Source organism: Callithrix jacchus, chromosome 11 (genome assembly GCF_049354715.1).
Source record: "Callithrix jacchus isolate 240 chromosome 11, calJac240_pri, whole genome shotgun sequence".
Lineage (NCBI taxonomy): Eukaryota > Metazoa > Chordata > Mammalia > Primates > Cebidae > Callithrix > Callithrix jacchus.
Window position 1 is genome coordinate 87361481 of NC_133512.1, and position 18315 is coordinate 87379795.

Consider the following 18315-nt stretch of genomic DNA (forward strand, 5'->3'; position numbering starts at 1 on the left):
TATTACCTCAGCGGTGAGATATATGAGATTTGTGTGCTAACCTACCTTATTTAAGAATGAAAAAGTAAAGTATCAGTCCCCTGTCATGCTCTTTTATAAAACTGAGTATTGCTCATAAGTTGACAAGTGAAGATCGGTGATTTCTTGGGGAGTCAAATGGCATACTCTAGCAACGAAAGAAAACCCCTAGGAGAGGCAGCCTTACTACTGCAGATCTATGTTAAAGCAAAAAGGACTTTCTTACGCCATACAATTCATGATCTCTTTCCTCAGCCTGCTGAATTGGCAATGTCAATGTCAAGCATTTTTATTCCAGAATTCTGTTGTTAATTTAGCGTTAGTGAATAGATGCTAGATGAAGTACTTCCTTCAGAAGTTATGGATTTCAAATACTGAAGCCACTTGTTTAAGCCGCAAATATTCAGCATCATTGTAAATTATTCTGTTTCAGCCACTGGTAATAATTTTTGTCCTTTCAATAGGCTGGATGAAAAATTCACTGTCAAGGTTGCTGATTTTGGCCTTGCCAGAGATATGTATGATAAAGAATACTATAGTGTACACAACAAAACAGGTGCAAAGCTGCCGGTGAAGTGGATGGCTCTGGAAAGTCTACAAACTCAAAAGTTTACCACCAAGTCAGACGTGGTAATGTATTGATCATCTCTGACTTTCTTCTCTTTTACTTTAATATCCAACTTTGTTTGAAGTTTTGTGGCTACTTACTTTAAAAAAAAAAACTCAACACCACCAATTCCAGTTTTCTTCACATGTAAAAATGGACTTGTCTGATATGTATACATTGTATATTTTCATAAATTCACTCATCTATTCAAAGCTATTTGTTGAGTGGCACAACATACTGACTCCTTAAAAAGCCCAGAGCCAAACCAGGCATGAACCCTGTTGGCCAAGAGCTTTGGCTCAGAAGGGAAGAGATGAGATGGTCAACAATGACTGTGACACAGGTGGACTGGAATGAGCCCTGATTCTCATAGCCCCAGGTGAACAAGAATTCATCATCAAGAAATCTGGAAGCTGTAACCAAGGCAGTCTAGCAGTGAGGGCCTGTTCCCTGGGTCTATCTAGACAAGTGCCTTCCCTTATCTGCAAAGGCCATCCTTCTTGCACAAAACACAAAAGGCACACACCTGAGTGCTGAGGCTAGGAGAAATACTCACCTGGGCAGCCAGATTCACCACGTTCCCCTTCCACCCTAAGGAGAAGTGTCATTTGAATTGAGTTAAAGGATAGCAGGTTTGGAGTTGGGTAGCTGGGCAATGGAAATACCAATCCAGGTGAGGCAGAGGAGCAGGAAAGTTAAAACAAAACAGTACTTAGTTGATTATTTAGCAAGAACAGAATACACAGAGGGAAGTTATGAGAATAAACTGAGAAAAATATATTTATACTAGGTCATAGAGTTCCTTGAAAACCAAACTAGAGAGTATGGAATTTATTCTCTGGTCATGTGAAAGCAAAAATGTAATCAGATTAGACTTCAATCCTTCATCACTGTATTAGTCTGTTCTCACACTGCTGTAAAGAAATACTGAGCCTGGGTAATTATAAAAAGAGATTTAATTGGCTCACAGTTCTATACACTCTACAGGAAGCATGGCTGGGGAGGCCTCAGGGAACTTTCGCCCATAGCAGAAGGCAAAATAGAAGCAGGCATTTTACATGGCAGGAGCAGGACCAAGTAGGCTGGGGAGGTGCCACACACTTTTAAACAGCCAGATCTCGTGAGAACTCCATCACAAGAACAGCACCAAAGGAAAAAAATCTGCCCCCGTGGTCCAATCGCTTCCAACCAGGTCCCTTTCCCAACATGGGGAATTACAGTTTAACATGAGAGTTGGGTGAGAACACAGAGTCAAATCATATCATTCCACACTGGTCCCTCCCAAATCTCATGTTCTTCTCACATTTCAAAACTCAATCATGCCTTCCCAACAGTCCCTCGAAGTCTGAACTCATTCCAACATCAACTCAAAAGTCCAAGTCCGAAGTCTCATCTGAGACAAGGCAAGTCCCTTCTGCCTATGAGCCTGTAAAATCAAAAACAAGTTAGTTGCTTCCAAGATACAATGGGGGTGCAGGCATTGGGTGAATGCTCCCATTCCAATTGGAATAGCCCTTTGGCTAAAACAAAGGGGTTCCAGGCCCCATGCAAGTCCAAAACACAGCAAGGCAGTTATTAAATCTTAAAGTTCCAAAATAATTTTTTTTATTCCATGTCTCACATTCAGGGCACGCTGATGCAAAGGGTGGGCCTCCAAGGCCTTGGGCAACTCCACCCCTGTGGCTCTTTTGAGTGCCTGCAGCTTTTTCAGGCACATGGTACAAGCTGTAGATGGATCTGGGTTCTGGAGGATGGTGGCCCTCTTCTCACAGCTCCACCAGGCAATGCCCCAGCACTGAGGGGAGGTCTCCTGGAGCTTTTTACCCATGGCAGAAGGCAAAGCAGGAGCAGGACCAAGGTGGGGACAAGCTCTCACCAAGGAGAGAGGTGCCACACACTTTTAAACAACCAGATCTCCTTGGAACTCTATCATAAGAACACCACCAAAGGGAGAAATCTGCCCCCATGATGCAATTGCCTCCCGACAAGCCTCAACACCAACACTGGGGATTATAATTCAACATGAGGTTTGAACAGGGACACAAATCCAAATCATATCATTTGCTAAAATGACTTGAAAGGAGTAGAAGCAGGAAGATGAAGTGAGAGGTGGAACTTGAAATAAGACAGAAACTGAGAATGGAAAGGTAGAGATGGAAGGAGGAGCATCTCAGAGGTAGAATCAAAAGTATTTACCAAGGAATTGATAAAAAGTCAAAGGTGAGCAAAAGTAGCTGCTGGTACAATAACACATATGTGACGCACAGAAGCAAAAGCTGGACTCAGAAGAAAAATGACAAGTTGAGCCTTGAATGCACTGAGTTTGCCTTGGGAGTAGAATGTTCAGGCAGAGAAATCCATCAGGCAATTGAAAGTGTGGATCTGCAGCTTGTAAAAAATGTGTTATTCAGCTTGGGCTGCCATAAAATAGACCATAAACTGGTTGGTTTAAACAATAAAAATTTAGTTCTAATCGTTCTGAAGTCTAGAAGTCCAAGATGAAGGTGCCAGCATAGTTTGGCTCTGTTGAGGGCTCTCTTCCTGGCTTATAGATGGCCACCTTCTTGCTGTGTCCTCACATGGCTGAAAGAATGAGAGCCACAGTTCTGCAGTGTCTCTTCTTAGAAGGGCACTAATCCCAGCAGGAAGGCTCACCCTCATGCCTTATACTTTCCTGCTCTTCTGCCTCACCTGGATTAATATTTCCTTATCCAGCTGCCCAACTCCAAACCTGTTATCCTTTAACCTAATTCAAATGCCACTTTTCCTTAGGGTGGAAGGGGAATGCGGTGAATCTGGCTGCCCGGGTGAGTATTTCTCCTAGCCTCAGCACTCAGATGGGTGCCTTTCATGTTTTGTGCAAGAAGGATGGCCTTTGCAGATAAGGGAAGGCACTTGTCTAGATAGACCCAGGGATCATGCCTTCACTGCTAGACTGCCTTGGTTACAGCTTTCAGATTTCTTGATGTGGAATTCTTGCTCGCCTGGGGCTATGCGAATCAGGGCTCATTCCAATCCACCTGTGTCACAGTCATTGTTGACCATCTCATCTCTTCCCTTCAGAGGTAAATTGAATGACCTCTAAAAGGCCCCATCGTTAAACACTGTCACATTGGGGCTTAGCGCTTCAACATAAGAATTTCCAGGGAACACAGTTCAGTCCATAACAGGGGCCAAGGCTGGGAATATGCTTTCGAGAGTCCAAAAGCAATTATTCAATAGAACCTATGTGTATAAAGTGAAAAAGAAAAGCAGTGAGGTAAGAGACCCAGGAGAAGAGACCACCATGAACATGCGAGGAAGAGAAAGTTTCAAGGAGAAACTGGATGCTCAACAGAGTCCACTCTACTCAGTACACCGGAAGGGTCTTGGAAGCTGAGTAACTTGAGTGATTTGGAGGTCTAGCGTGTGCTGAGGAGCCCACGTGTTGAACGGAATGGAAAGTATACTTATTCTATGCACATGTTGTAAGTGAGAGGACTGTGATGTCTGGAGGTGGAGAAACACTTGATGTTTCAGTCCTTCAGGATAACAACTAAAAAAGGAAACTGTGCAAACAAGGTAGTCAGAAAATAATGTTCACAGAGGGCATACACTTGAAGAGAAAGGATTGGTAGCTTTTGAGAGATGATGGCACAGAGATCTGAGTGTGATGCGGGAAGCAAGAAGTCATCTTATCCACCCCTCTGTGAATCGGCAAGAGGGAGAGGTGTGGCCCCTATCGGCAAGAGTTTCAAAGAAATTGTGACTTCAAGTGAAAGCTGAGTTTTTGTTCCTGTGAGGAAGTAGGGGAACTATTAGGGAATAAGTTGAGGTGACTGGGAGTTTGTTTTCAATAAGTAAGTATGTCATAGGTCATGATGGAGGACGAGGACTTCAGCATGCATGAGACTGATAAGAGAAAGGGATAGTGCATTGTAGAGCTTAATGCCTGGGATTTTGATCCCGAAAGATTCTGAAAGAGGTGAAAGAAGTGAGTGCTAGAGAGGAAGACTGGGGACATGTTAGTGACAGTGGCAGGTAAAGACAAAAGGTAGGGAGAATTAACCCATCCTCCAGAAACATACTGTTCATTGAGACTCGAGTGTTAGTCTGCCATTAAGAGCCAGAGCCAACTTTTACAACTCAATAATAAGACTGTCGTCATCTGTTTTGTGCTGCTATAACACAATACCACAAATTGGGTGATTTATAAGGAACAGAAATGTATTTGGCTCACAGTTCTGGAGGCCGGGAAGTCCAGGAGTCTGGGAAGTCCACATCTGCCGAGGGTCTTCTTGCTGTGTCATCACATGGTGGAAGGCATCACATGCATGTGAGAGAGTGCAAGAGAGAGCAAGAAGTAACCAGACTCTTATGAAAAACCCACTTCCACAATAATGAACTAACTCCCAAGATAATGACATTAATCCACTCATGAGAGTAGAGCCCTCATGACCTAAACACCTCTTAAAGGTCCCCCCTCTGAACACTGTTGCATTGGAAGGGGATTAAGTGAACACATGAACTTTGAGGGACATATTCAGACCATAGCAAAGGCAAAATTATTCAATTTTTTAAAGAAGGCAAAAGACTTGAATAGACATTTTACCAAAGAGACGTATGAATAGCTAGCTAATGAGCACATGAAATGAAAACGTATGCCCACATGAATTTGTACATGAATGATCACAGTAGTATTATTCATAAGTAGTAAATTCATAAGTATTATTCGAAAACCAGAAGCAATCTTAACGTCCATCAACTGGTGAATAGATAAACAAAATGTGGTGGGTCCATACAGTGGACTAAACCATTCATCAACATAAAGGAATTACTGATGCCTACGACTGCATGGATAAACCTCAGAAACATTATGTTAAGTGAAAAAAGGCAGGCTTTAAACATTACATGTTGAATTGTTCCATTTATATGAAATTTCTAGAAAGAGACGGAACTATCGAATCAGAAAACAAATCAGTGGTTGCCTGGGGCAGAGAGAAGGAGTGAGGATAAACCACAAGTCGGTGTGAGGGAACCTTCTGGAATGTTGAAATGATCTAAAACTGGACTGTGATGATATAGCTGCATGTCTATATAAATTTACTAAACATCATTGACTATACACTTAACAATTGATGAGTTTTATCATCTATAAATTTTACCTCAAGGAAGCTGATTTATAAAAAAGAGTCTGTTGAAATGTTGGATGTTTAAGGCAAGTGTTGGGATTCTAAGCTTCTTGACAGCCACATACTCGCAACAATACCACCACCTCCCCAAGAAACACACAGACAGCACAGAGGCCAAGTTTCCTCCCATAGCCACAGTCACTCAGATACCTGACTGGAAATTTACATAAGTTTCTACAAATAGGATGGTGCTATTTCTCACTCCCTCTCATTGAAAGACACTATGCTCTGCTACATAAAGGGTGAACCTGAATAATCTGTACTTAATGCTGCTTTGGGAAATAGTTACTGATTGCATGGATAAACTTGCACAATGTTTTACTTTCTAGGACAACACAATCTTAAATGTTGACATGGAATATTTCCAAAAGCATGTAATGAGCTGTGTGTATGTTGAAACCTATGAACAAAAACTTGCCTGCTTGTAGATTGAGTTTTCTTTCTAGAAAATGCCCGTATGGAGTTTGGCTAAAGTCTGAATACTCTTTAAATCCATTCAAACAAAATCAGAGTGTCACTACACTCAAAATCACTCACACCCTCCTCTGAACCCCATTGCGATGGGTGTTGCTATTGTATTATACACTGTTTCACACTTAATACAAGTTCTTCCGCTAAAGTCTATTGACTTCCTTGTTCTCAGCCCTTATCTGCCTCATCTTTCTGAAGCATTTAACATTGTTGTAATGCTCATTTTTCTTGAAATTTCCTCTTCGTTTGGTTTCTGGGACACTGAACTTCTGCTCTAGGTTGTTTTATTTATCCTCAGTGGCTTCTCTTCCTTCTCTCACTTCTTAGATGTAGCCGTCTCCCAGGATTTTTTCCTTAGGGGGGTCATTCTCCAATGACAATTGGAATCATTTCCATCAATAACCACCTTTAATTCTCTCCACCTGTTTGTCATCATCAATGTCACAAATTTACCACGTCCAAAATCAAATTCTTTCCTGCCAAACCTGAAGTTTCTCACCTCCTGGCTTCTATTAATGGCATCATCACCATCGTGTAATGTACCCACTCCTCATTCTTTTTAGTGTTCAGTTCTTCAGGTTTTGACAAATGCATGCAGTTGTATAACCACCACCCCACAATCAGGACATAGAACAGTTCCATCATCCCAGAAAATTTCCTTATGCCCCTGTGTAGTCAGTCTCTACCCTATCCCTCGGACCTGGAAATCAGAATATCAGATTTATTTTCTGTCTCTAGAGTTTTGCTTTTTCTAAAATGTCATATAAATGGAATCATGCAGTCAGTAGTCTTATGAGTCTGTCTCCTTTTACGTCACATGTTATATTTCAGAGCTATCCATGTTGTTGTGTCAGTAGTATCAATATATCAGTAAGTTATTCCTTTCTTATTGTGGCAAAAAAATACATAAAATTTACTATCTGAACCATTTTTTTTTTAAGTTCCTGGGCACATGTGCAGGATGTGCAGGTTTGTTACATAGGTAAACACGTGCCACGGTGGTTTGCTGCACCGATTAACCCATCACCCGGGTATGAAGCTTGGCATGCATTAGCTGTTTATCCTGATGCTCTCCCTCTCCCTCCCCCTCCCGCCAATAGGCTCCAGTGTGTGTTGTTCCCCTCCCTTTGTCCATGTGCTCTCATTGTTCAGCTCCCACTTAGTGAGAACATGCAGTGTTTGGTTTTCTGTTCCTGCAGTAGTTTGCTAGGGATAATGGCTTCCAGCTTCTTTCATGTCCCTGCAAAGGACAGATCTTGTTCCTTTTTATGGCTGCAAATAACCATTTTTTTAATCTACAGTACAGTATTGTTAACTATATAAACATTGTTGTGCAACAGATCTCTAGAACTTTTTTCATCTTGGCAAAACTGAAACTCTATATCCATTAAACAACAACTCTCCTCTCCCACCCAGAGCCCCTGCCAACCACCATTCTACTTTGTCTAAGAGTTTGACTACTTAGATACCGCATATAAGTGGAATCATGCAGTATTTGTCTTTTTGACTGATTTATTTCATTTAGCAAAATGTTCTCAAGGTTCATCCATGTTGTACTATATGACAAGATTTCCTTCTTTTTAGAGGCAGAATACCCTATTGTACATATAGGCTACATTTTCTTTATCCATTCATCTGTCAATGGACATTTAGGTTTCTTACCTCTTGGCTATTGTGAATAGCACAGCAGTGGACATGAATGTAAAACTTATCTTTGAGATCCTTTTTTCAGTTCTTGTGGATACACACTCAGAGATAGGATTGCTGGATCATATGGTAATTTTATTTTAAATTTGTTTAGGGACCTCTCTACTGTTTTCCACAGCATAGCAGTTCATTCTTTTGTATTTTTAAGTAGTATTCCATTATACAGATGTACAACATTTTATTTATCCATTCACCAGTTAAAGAACATTTGGGTTCAGGCAAGGTGGCTCATGCCTGTAATCCCAACATTTTGGGAGGCTGAGGCAGGCGAATCACTTGAGGTCAGGAGTTTGAGACCAGCCTGGCCAACATGGTGAAACCCCATCTCCACTAAAACTACAAAAAAAATAAGCCAGCAGTGGTGGCACACACCTGTAATCCCAGCTACACAGGAGGCTGAGGCAGGACAGTCTCTTGAACCCCAGAGGCGTAGGTTGCAATGAGCTAAGATCATGCCACTGCACTCCAGCTTGGGAGACAGAGTGAGACTCTCTCTCAAAAAAAATAATAATAATAAAGAACATTTGGGTTATTTCCAGTTTCAGGCAATTACTTATACATAATTGTAATGGTTGTAACATTTGCTTGAAGGATTTTCTGTGAAAATAATTTTTATTTCTCTTGGGCAAATATCTAGGAGTAAGAGTGAGTAACTGGGTTGTAAGATAAGTGTCCATTTGGATCATTTTATGAGAAACTGCCAACAATTTTCCAAAGTGGCTGTATCATTTTATGTCCCTACCAGCAATCCATAAGAGTTCCAGTTATTCAGCATACTCTCCCACACTTGACACTGTCAGTTTTCTGATTGTTAGCCATCTAGTTGGTTGTAACGGTGTCTCATTTTCTTTTTAATCTTTATTTCCCTAATGACAGTTATGTTGAGCCTCTTTTCATAAGCTTATTTGCCATCCTTATATCACCTTTAGTAAAGTATCTACTCAAATCTTTTGTCTATTTTTTTAAGTATTTATTTTCTGGGGCTATTTTATTGGCTTGTTTTTGTTTAATATTATTAAATTGTTAGAGTTCTCTGTATATTCTGGATACAAGTATATGTTATCCGATATTTTTTTGCAAATGCATTTTTTTTTTCTTTTGAGATGAAGTGTCACTCTGTCACCCAGCCTGGAATGCAGTGGTGCAATCTCGGCTCACTGCAACCTCCACCTCTTGGGTTCAAGCAATTCTTGTGCCTCAGCCTTCCTAGTAGCTGAGATTGCAGGCATGAGCCACCACACCTGGCTAATTTTTGTATTTTTAGTAGAGACAGGGTTTTACCATATTGGCCAGGCTCCTAACCTCAAGTGATTCTCCCGCCTCCACCTCCCAAAGTGCTGGGATTACAGGCGTAAGCCACTGCCCCACAAATGCATTTTTCTAGTCTGTGGATTACCTTTTCATTTTTGTACTGGTATCTTTCAAAAAGCAGATGTTTTTGATTTTGTTGAAAATTTTATCAGTTTACCAATTGATAAAACTTAATCAATTTATCCTTTTTTATTATCTTATCAATCCAGGTATTGATACTGTATTTCCATGCATGTACTCTTGAATGCTCAAATTTGCCTATCATCATTCCTTGCTTACCTCAGCAGCAATCCTATCACTTTTCATAGCTTGCAACCACCTTTCACATTTAAACATTGCTTTTCAGTAAAGTTAGGCCAGAAATTCATCAGATGAGCTCATTGCTGGTGCTCAGATGTCCAAAATGGCTTGACCAATGCTATACAGTAAGCATGGATGATAGAGCTCTCATGCCTTGAAACTAAAACTGACTTGCTTCCTAATGCACATGAATTATACACCTCCCTCGCCTCAACACACACACACACACACACACACACACACACACACATAGAGCTTCTCTTTTCTTGGTCATCTTCCTAGTCAGCATCGCCCTCCTCCTTCACCGTGCCTCCCTTCACCCTGCTGTCAGCCCCACGATGCTTCCAGGGGAGTGTGGAGTGTAGACAATACGGTGCTCTTCCTGGAAACTGCCTTCCTCTCACCTCCCTGTCTCATGAGTCCTCCAACTCTCTTCCAATAGCCACTTGTTGCCCACATCCTTTAATTCCTTGGAAAATTACCCAATTCCGTCCCCCTTTTTTGTGAATTTGTTTCCGGAAAAACCTATATTAGCCCAGGCTGTCGGACAGGGAGACCTGATCACAGAACTTTGGCTTCCTCATCCTAAAATAGAACCAATTACACTACAGGGTTGTAACCAAGTACAATCCATTACAAGGATTAAATAAGATGTTTTGTAAATGATATAATGCCTGTTCATGAAGCATTATATGACAGCTATGCTCTTTCACCACCCTAATTCCAGAGTAAAGCCTCAGGAGCTTCCGTGTTGTAGGTATGCTGTGGCGTTCCTTACCTATTCTTATTCAGAAATCTCCTAACTGGCCTCCATGTTGTGAATCAGGTTCTTGTTTCTGTTATAAGCATGGTGCTTAACAGATGCCATCTCCCTGAGCACAACTCAGCCATGTCCTAACTCACTTTCTTTTTTTTCTTTTTTCTTTTTTTTTTTTTGAGACAGAGACTTACTCTGTCACCCAGGCTGGAGTGCAGTGGCAGGATCTTGGCTCCATCTCCTAGGTTCAAGTGATTTTCCTGCTTCACCCTCCCAAGTAGCTGGGATTACAGGTGCACACCATTACTCCTGGCTAATTTTTGTATTTTTAGTAGAGACCGGATTTCACCACGTTGGCCAGACTGGTCTCGAACTCCTGACCTCAAGTGATCCACTCACCTTGGGCTCCCAAAGTGCTGGGATTACAGGCATCAGCCACCTTGTCCCACCCTGTCTAACCCACTTTCACAGCACAGACTCATTTCAATATTATCTGTCCCTAATCTCTTCCCCTACTCCAACATGTCAAGCAACATGAACTATTATACTTACGGTTTAGAATACATGTGTGGCCAGGCAAGTTGGCTCACGCCTGTAATCCTAGCACTTTGGGAGGACAAGGAGGGTGGATCACCTGAGGTCAGGAGTTCAAGACCAGCCTAGTCAACATGGCGAAACCCTGTCTCTACTAGATACAAAAATTAGCTGGGCATGGTGGACGCCTATAATCCCAGCTACTCAGGAGGCTGAGGCAGGAAAATCACTTGAACCTGGGGGGTGGAGGTTGCAGTGAGCTGAGATTATGTCACTTCACTCCAACCTGAGCAAAAGAGTGAAACTCCGTCTCAAAAAAAGAGAGAGAGAGAGAAAGAAAGAAAAGAAAAATAGAGAACACGTGAACTTGTGATCTCTTACCCCTGGCCCAACCCCTCCACCCAAAACTCTCTCTGCCCTCATATTACCTGTACCTGTAAAACAAAGTCTCCTTGTTCCTCCAGACCCGCCTGACTGTTGCTTTCTCCCTGTAGCCTTTCTCAGTATCCCACTATTACCTCTTTGACTTTTGGCAACCTTTGTACCTCTTTGATATTACTGCTCTATATTACAGCCATTATCTTATTGTCCTGTGTGACAGTTACCTGTGCAATTCTCTTAACCCTGTTCATTCAGTGCTGGAACCTATCTAGTAACTTGAACAGTAGCCTGCTTGTATGTGATCAAGGGTCACTTGATACTTTTTAAATTGATTTTAAATTTTAATGCATATTCTGAGACTTGAAAGTTAACACAATGATGTTGTCAGAAGTGATGGTTAAAATTTTCAGGCTTTGAAAACTTCTACTCTGCAAAGCTGAATTAGACAGCAAAGGTCTGTAGCTCCCTCCTGGCAAGGGGTTTGAGTTTTCTGTTGGGATCAAGGCAGTCAGCAGCCTTCAAGGGTTCTTGCACTTGAGCAAAGGAGTCATTAATGGAAATTTGTATTGGCAATTACAGCATCTACCTCATTTCTTTCAGTCACAGTGTTCAAAGGCAGGCTTTATTCTCCTTCTTGCTGGGTATTACAAGCTACACTTGACTCTCAGTTTTATGTCTTCATACTCCAGCTGTCTGGTGTGGATTTTCCTTCTGCTCCAAGCTTCTTTCATTTCTTCCTCCTTATGCTTCCTACTGTTAGAATGGCCTGGAAGTGTTGCTGGGCACTGGGTCCTCTCCACAGGAGTGGCCTGCCCGTGCTGACTCTCCTTGTCTCATTCTTGCATGGACACATGTCCAAGGGGAGATAATATGTATGACCTGGTCTATTATGAGTGCAGTGTTTTAAATCAAGAAATTGCATGGTTAGTGAAGTTCGGTAGACCAAACAAGACCTAAAGGTCAGGAACACTTAAATGTTTATCCCAGTGTGGATTCAGATGTCTTGGGGAATTTTAGCAAGTCACTTAACATCTCTGTGTCCCTGTGATCTTCCTATATGGTACTGATACAGCTATTTTATAAGAATCTAGCACTTTAACATTTTCATGTTACAGTTTTATTGAAATTAATTTTCAATAGAAAGATTTGTTGGCTTATGGTTTATATGAATTTTTACTTATGCTGATTTAAATCTTCCTTTTTGGGGGGCGGGGGACAGAATCTTACTGTGTCTCCCAGGCTGGAGCACAGTAGCACAATCTCAGCTCACTGCAACCTCCGCCTTCCGGTTTCAAGCGTTTCTCCTGCCTCAGCCTCCCGAATACCTGGGATTACAGCGCCTGCTACTACGCCCAACTAATTTTTGTATTTTTAGTAGAAACAGGGTCTCACCATGTTGACCAGGCTGGTCTCAAACTCCTGACCTCAGATGATCTGCCCATCTCGGCCTCCCAAAGTGCTGGGATTACAGGCGTGAGCCACCGTCCCCAGCCAGGTCTTCCCCTTTACCATTAACCTTTTAATGTGGTTACATTTCTTAAAGAGTATTTACATTCATTTCATAACCACACAAATTTAAATTTTGGGAGGCTTTCTTTCTTGTACAAGTAATGTAAAATTGTAGTGAAGCTATTGGAAAAGAAAAGGTTAGAAACATATTAGTGTTTTGACACTGCAGGAGAGAATTTGAAAGATGTACTCTACTAACAACAGATGGAATCTTCATCATCATGTAGACTTCAGATCCTCTTTTTGAAAACTTTACACTTACTTATAATCTACACCTTACCTGGTTTAAACAAATCATGAAATGTATAACATAATGATGGCCTTTAAGGAAATTGTTGCCCAAAACAGAAACCGTATTGAGAATGTTAAGCCAAGTTTAGTTATCAAGACCTACTGATTTCCTTTCATATTTGTGTGGTCACATCTCTCACCTGGACTGTCCTTTTTCTTGTTTTACTAGTGGTCCTTTGGCGTACTCCTCTGGGAGCTGATGACAAGAGGAGCCCCACCTTATCCTGATGTGAACACTTTCGATATAACTGTTTACCTGTTGCAAGGGAGAAGGCTCCTGCAACCCGAATACTGCCCAGACCCCTTGTAAGTAGTTCTTTCTGTACCTCTTATGTTCTTTACTTTTACAGAAATGCCTGCCTTCAAAGGATCTCTTACAGCATTTCCTTCTTTTGGAAACAGATATGAAGTCATGCTAAAATGCTGGCACCCTAAAGCTGAAATGCGCCCATCCTTTTCCGAACTCGTGTCCCGGATATCAGCGATCTTCTCTACTTTCATCGGGGAGCACTATGTCCATGTGAACGCTACTTATGTGAACGTAAAATGTGTCGCTCCATATCCTTCTCTGTTGTCATCACAAGATAACACTGATGGCGAGGTGGACACATGACCGGCCTCTTTCTGGGAGACATCATAGTACCAGTACTATGTCAAAGCACCAATCCACACTTTGTCCAATGGTTTTTTCACTGCCTGACCTTCTAAAGACCATCAATATTCTTTGCTCTTGCCAAAATTGCACTATTTTAGGACTTGTATTGTTATTTAAATACTGGATTCTAAGGAATTTCTTATCTGACAGCATCAGAACCAGAGGCTTGGGCTTGGTCTCACAGGCCACTGCAGCCGTGACAACACTCCTGTCATATTGGAGTCCAAAACTTGAATTCTGGGTTGAATTTTTTAAAAAATCAGGTGACACTTGATTTCATATGGGAAACTGAAGCAGTGAATGTTGAGGGCTTATCATAGAAAACTCAGAAGAGATAGTAACGTTCAGGACAGACGCGGCAGCCCCAGGACAGGCTGCTTATTTAGAATTCTAGTTTTTCAAAAAACTTTGTGTGTTGTATGGTCAATAACATTTTTCATTACTGGTGGTGTCATTCACCCATTAGGTAAACATTCCCTTTAAATTTTTGTTTGTTTGTTTTTTGAGACAGGGTCTTTCTCTGTTGCCCAGGCTGGAGTGGCATGATCATAGCTCACTGCAACCTCCACCTTCCAGGCTCAAGCCTCCTGAATAGCTGGGACTACAGGTGTGCATCACCATGCCTGGGTAATTTTTGAATTTTTTTTTTTGCAGAGACGGGGTTTTGCCATGCTGCCCAGGCTGGTTTCGAACTCCTGGACTCAAGCAATCCACCCACCCCAGCCTCCCAAAGTGCTAGGATTGCAGGCATGAGCCACTGCACCCAGCCATTCTAAATTTTTGTATAGACATTCCTTTGATTGGAGGAATATTTATAGGCAATACCGTAAAAGTTTCAAAATGGCATCACACAAAATGTGTTTATAAATGAACACGATGTATTGTACATAGATAACATTAAGAGATTTGTATGAAATAATTTAGTCATCATAAAATATTTAGTTGTCATATAAAAATCCACTGTTTGAGAATGACGCTACTCTGATCTAATGAATGTGAACATGTGGATGTTTTGTCTGTATTTTTTAAAATGACAACTCAAGACATGTAATCGGTGATGATAAGTATTTTTAAAGGTAACTCAGCATGTTTATAAAGCAGGATACATTTTACTAAAAGGTTCATTGGTTCCGGTCACAGCTCATAGTAGAGCAAAGAAAGGGTGGACGGATTGAAAAGATTAGCCTCTGTCTCGGTGGCAGCATCCCACCTCACAAACAATTAGAGACAAAACTTTTGGGGAGTTTTATTTTGCATTAGGGTGTGTTTTGTGTTAAGCAAAACATACTTTAGAAACAAACAAATGAAAAAGGCAATTGAAAATCCCAGCTATTTCAGCTGAATGGAATAGCCACCCAGAGCAGGACTTGGTGATGTTTTGCTCTGTGGAATTCCGTGCTTACTACTGTCTAGTGCATGTGGCGTAGGCTACTCTAACTGGTTTTGTCGATGTAAACATTTAGAGTGTTATATTTTTATAAAAATGTTTATTTTTAATGATATGAGAAAAATTTTGTTAGGCCACAAAAACACTGCACTGTGAACATTTTAAAAAAGGTATGTCAGACTGGGATTAATGATCTCATGATTTTCAATGAGTGTAAATTGTGATAAGGAAATGTACTGATTGCCAATACACCCCACCCTCATTACATCACCAGGATTTGAAGCCAAGGGTTAACCCAGCAAGCTACAAAGCGGGTGTGTCACACCGAAACTCAATAGTTGAGTTTGGCTGTTGTTTCAGGAAAATGATTATAACCAAAAGCTCTTTGATAGTGGGGAGACTTACCAGAAGACCCAAGGAATTGTACTGAAGAGCTATTATAATTCGAATATTGCTGTTTCATAAATGTAACAAGTAATACTAATTCACAGAGTATTGTAAATAGTGGATGACAAAAGAAAATCTGCTCTGTGGAAAGAAAGAACTATCTCTACTGGGATCAAGCGAACAAATTCCTCAAGAATAGAAAGAACTCGGGGAAAGCGCCCATCAACAGGACTGCACACTTGTATATACATTCTTGAGAACACTGCAATGTGAAAATCAGATTTGCTATTTATAAACTTGTCCTTAGATTAATGTGTCTGGACAGATTGTGGGAGTAAGTGATTATTCTAAGAATTAGATACTTGTCACTGCCTATACCTGCAGCTGAACTGAATGGTACTTTGTATGTTAATAGTTGTTGTTCTGATAAATCATGCAATTAAAATGAAGTGATGCAACATCTTGTATACTGATAGTTGGTTATTGCCAGTCATGCTTGATTACCTACATTTGCATAATGATAGAGGAAGCCTAAGATTGATTTCACCTGGCTGCATAGAGCTCATCCATATAGGAGAGCCTTAGTCAAGTTAATGCTAAGGAAGTAGTAAAACAACATGCATCCCTGAATCTCACGAAGACTCTGTCTTTCCAAGGGTTGGGTCTAAGTTACTGATTACCTGGATTTTTCTGACAGTCTTCCAACTGCTAGCACAGCTGTTTTAACATGGTTCTGGTCTCCAGTAAGGTGTGTCTTTAGACTAGAAGACACAAAAATGGAGCAGCAGCCCCATAGTTGGAATACAGATACCTAGGTGTGGGTTGGAGAGAGAGGCCTTCTTCCTCCCTCAGAAAGACTCTTTATCTACACAGGTGTCTTCCCTTTTACCCCCAGTTACCAGAGAAATTACCTTCAGGTTATCTCCATGTATATTCTTGTAACGGTAAGGGAATTCAAAGGTGATCATTCCCACCATCTAAGAATTCTGTGATACTGGGAAAATCAAAAACCCAATTTAAAATAATGCCTATAAAATACAGTGGAGACTGATTGTTTACTGGGAAATAATTCAGTCCCCGCTTATGGCCAAACTGTCTCCCAGTCAAACGATGCATTTCCACAGGAAGTTTAATCCACCTCTCTCCCATGAGGGCGAGAACTTGTCATCTTTACCTCCCTAGAATCTGGCACTTAGTAGATTCACAAATAATTGCTGAACCAAAACAGCATTTTCTTATTCCCCATCACTTTATTCATTTATTGATTGATTTTTATTTTTTGAGACAGGGTCTCGCTCTGTTGCCCAGGTGGGAGTGCAGTGGCATGATCTTGGCTTGCAGCAACCTCCACCTCCTGGGTTCAAGCAATTTCCCTGTCTCAGCCTCCTCAGTAACTGGAATTTCAGGCATGTGCCACCACGCCCAGCTGATTTTTGTGTTTTTAGTAAAGATGGGGTCTCACCATGTTGGCCAGGCTGATCTCAAACTCCTGGCCTCAAGCGATCCACTCGCCTCAGCCCCCCAAAGTGCTGGGATTACAGGCATGAGCCACACTGCGCCCAGCCTACTTTAAACCACCATGGGTAGAGTTATTGCCTATGTAGCTTCCATGATGTTTGGTGAGCACTGATATGGAGAGGGTAGACATTTGGGGAGAAAGAGAAATAGAAAGATAGACCTTTATGAAGTTTGACATAGTGCTATGCATTTTTAATTACCACAGGGTTTGTGCGTCACAATGTAAGCATCAATTATATTTTTGCTCTTTGAACTACAAACAGTGGATTCCATCCTTAAAGAAATAGGATGAATTGGACTTTTAAATGTTTGCTTCTCAACACTCATTTAAATACATAGAAAGAAAAAAAAAGAAATAGGGAGAAGGGATATATAACAAGTAAAAATACATCAAGTGTGTAAATACTGACATCTGGCATTATTAATCTACCCCATTTAGTTCAGGAAAAGAGTTAGCATTGTATAAAACAAATTGAATAGCATTTTATTTAGCTCAACAAATATCAAGCACCTGTGTATATCAAACACTGTGCTAAGTAAGGGGGAAATAAAAATAAACAGTCCCTCTCACCCCAAGGAATTTGATGAAACAGACAAAATTACATAATTAATGAGTATTAGAATTATGTATTTCTTAGATTTGTAAATGTCTTAAAGAGGCATCACAGGTTAAACATACACAAAGTGCAGGCTCCTGGGCAGCAGACCAAGCCCTGACTCAGGTTGGACAACATGTTGAACCTTTCTAAACCTGTGCCCTCATCTGTCAAATACATTAATCCTGGTTATCCCCACAAAGTTGTTTGAATACTTTTTTTAAAAGTGTATAAAGGCACTTGGCACACCGTAGTTGCTCAATAATCATAACATCATTATATATCTTTAGTGTTAGACAATAAAAGCCCATGTGTAGCCTTAGTTGGCTAAAGGAAAATTAAGCCTGGAGTGGCATTACAGATGCTTAAATCCAAATTCTTACCCCATTCTTTTCTTTTTTTTTTTTTTTTTTTGAGACAGTCTCTCGCTCTGTCACCCAGGCTGGAGTGCAATGGCACAATCTTTGCTCCTGCAAGCCCCACCTCCTGGGTTCAAGCAATTCTCCTGCCTCAACCTCCTAAGTAGCTAGGATTACAGATGTCTGCCACTATGCTAGCTATTTTTTGTATATTTAGTAGAGATGGGGTTTCACCATGTTGGCCAGGCTGGTCTTGAACTCCTGAGCTCAGGTGATCTGCCCACCTCAGCCTCCCAAAGTGCTGGGATTCCAGGCATGAGCCACTGCACCCAGCCAAATTCTTACCCCATTCTTCA

The 18315-nt window shown here is 41.1% G+C and overlaps 1 protein-coding gene across 4 annotated transcripts in view; it reads left to right on the forward strand.

Annotated features, from left to right (window-relative positions):
- Window positions 1-15944, forward strand: part of MET (MET proto-oncogene, receptor tyrosine kinase) — a 121948-nt gene extending 106004 nt beyond the window's left edge. For all 4 annotated transcript variants that reach the window (XM_078343250.1, XM_002751769.7, XM_078343251.1 and 1 more), the window contains 3 exons: window positions 483-648; window positions 13227-13363; window positions 13460-15944. In XM_078343250.1, the coding sequence (XP_078199376.1) occupies window positions 483-648; window positions 13227-13363; window positions 13460-13670 (514 nt within the window). In that variant the 3' untranslated portion in view covers window positions 13671-15944. The remainder of the gene's footprint in view (window positions 1-482; window positions 649-13226; window positions 13364-13459) is intronic.
- The last annotated feature ends 2371 nt before the right edge of the window (window positions 15945-18315 follow it).